The sequence below is a fragment of the Arachis ipaensis genome, chromosome B09 (assembly GCF_000816755.2).
Source record: "Arachis ipaensis cultivar K30076 chromosome B09, Araip1.1, whole genome shotgun sequence".
Classification (NCBI taxonomy): Eukaryota; Viridiplantae; Streptophyta; class Magnoliopsida; order Fabales; family Fabaceae; genus Arachis; species Arachis ipaensis.
In genome coordinates, this window is record NC_029793.2 from 5,007,252 (window position 1) to 5,009,648 (window position 2,397).

General features: G+C 29.5%; 1 protein-coding gene across 1 annotated transcript in view; it reads right to left on the reverse strand.

Annotated features, from left to right (window-relative positions):
• LOC107618980 (probable LRR receptor-like serine/threonine-protein kinase At1g05700) overlaps nucleotides 1-2,397 on the reverse strand; it is a 32,356-nt gene that overhangs the window by 14,592 nt on the left and 15,367 nt on the right. Inside the window, exons 11-12 of the mRNA XM_021112322.1 lie at nucleotides 1,344-1,406; nucleotides 1,043-1,232 (exon numbers count right to left, since the gene is read on the reverse strand). Coding sequence (XP_020967981.1) covers nucleotides 1,043-1,232; nucleotides 1,344-1,406 — 253 coding nt within the window. The remainder of the gene's footprint in view (nucleotides 1-1,042; nucleotides 1,233-1,343; nucleotides 1,407-2,397) is intronic.

Here is a 2,397-nt window from a genome sequence, read left to right on the forward strand (position 1 = left end):
TATATATATATATAGATGAATGCTATTCTACCCTCTCTAAAATAATACGTAAATTACCCTCTCTGACGTGTCATATTTTAATTAGATGTTTATTTTAACCTGAGTTACTTCACCGTCTCATTGGTGTTTCCTTTTCTCTTCCAAAATTATTTTTCTAGAAAAGTTACTCCAACTCTCTCTAATTGCGTTTACTCCTCCCCACTTCTTCGTCGTCGTCATTACGCCTCCCAAGCATCATCATCTCATTGGATATCTTGTTTTCTCTTCCCAAATCATTCTTGCAGAAAAGGTACTCCAACTCTCTCTAATTGCGTTTACTCCTCCCCACTCCTTTGTCGTCGTTGTTGTGCCTCCTAAGTATCACCGTCTTATTGGGTGTTCCATTTTCTTCTTCTTCTGTCAGGCCGTCATCGTCATCCAAGATATTATTAACTCTCATGAGATTAAAGTAACTCAGGTTAAAATAAACACCCAATTAAAATATGACACATCAGAAAAAATAACTTACATGTTACTTTAGAGAGAATAGAATAACATTCACCATATATATATATTTTAACAAGAGACTCAACACAATAAGTGGAGTAAGAATAACAATAAACAAATAGACAAGTTAAAAAAAATTACAAAGAAACTCATTAACCAGTATTCTTTCTCCCCTTCATCTACACAATCTCATTGAAATCTCCCATAAAGACTGACATAACTCTACAATATAACTCAATTTCTCCAACACAGCAAATTTCTCTTCTCTTGTATGAACTTCATACACCATAGAAAGCATAATTGAAATTATTTTTAGTAAGACCCCTTCAACACACAACTAAAACTCTTCTTTATGACAATGACTCATTTTAAACATTATTATTTTAGTATATATTTTATACATGTGATTTAATTGCTGGTTTACTATATTCATGTAGCAATAATTATATTCTAACAAGATAAAAGTATAAACATTTCACACAAACCGCAAATGTTCAACTAATTAAAAGGTATTCACAAATCTATTTTTAATTTATTTGTTTGTGCTGTTGCTTACTCTGGATCAATATAACCTGGGGTACCAGCAGGACAAGTTGATATGTGAGAATCAATATCATTACGAAAAGCTCTACTTAGACCAAAATCAGCTATCTTAGCATGCTTCCACTGATCTAGCAATATATTTGAAGTCTTCAAATCTCTATGTACGATTGATGGATTGCAACCATTATGCAAATAATTTAGTCCTGATAGAGAATCCATAACAAAATATGATTTGTTATATATATAACAATGACAAGAGCAGAAAGAAACACAAATTGCGACAAAACAGAAAAAAATTGGATCGGTTTGTATACCATTCACTGCATCAATTGCTATGTTGAGTCTCTCATTCCAATTCAACACATATGGGTTTTCCCCTGCACACAATTCAAGAATAACATGCTAATTTCAATTTTACTAATAACATAAAAAAAATATGATAATGTTAAGGAGAAAAAAAAAAGTCAGAATTTGTCTTATTTAGCATTTAGAGTAAAGTATCATTTTTGTCCCTAACGTTTGAGGTAAATCTTATTTGTGTCCCTAACGTTTAAATCGTCCTATTTGTATCCCTAACGTTTGTAAAAGTGATTCAATATTAACCTGCCGTCAATTACTCATTATGAGCGCTTTATTTTGAATTTTAAAAATCTATTCTTGAAGTTAGAATACAAATGTCTAGGATAGAATCGATGATTTACTTCGAAAAATAGCTCATCAAATGTTGAAATTAATTCCTACAACATTTACATAATTCACTTTTCTAGGGACATAATTGAATCTAAACACAAATAGTGCGTATAATATTAAAATCGAACATATCCAAGTGAGACCTAATTGAGAATGAATACATCCAAGTGAGAATAATTGAAAAATATAATCTGATTTGTTAGTATAATTGATAGTAGGATAATATTGAATCACTTTTATAAACGTTAAGGATACAAATAGGAGGATTTAAATATTAGGGACACAAATAGGACTTACCCCAAACGTTAGAGACAAAAACAATACTTTACTCTAGCATTTATTAATAAATATTAAATAAGACAAATTTTGACTATTTTTTAGTCATATTGTTTTGTTACCAAACATTTCCGAAAAAGATATAGAAATGCTAATATTATGTCTTGTGTGTTGCTTTGTGATTTTGTTCCTTATCAGGACACTGCTTTAATACTCCATCCATTCTATAATAAGAGAACATCATTAGTGCTTGTCATTATTATTATTATTATTAACAATGAAACTGCATATTGTTAAATATTTATTTTAAAATCTTGTATAGTACTATATATTTATACCAACAGTATTTTTCAAGCTTTCTTTTTACTAATTTTAAGAATTGAAGAATTTTTTAAAAATAAT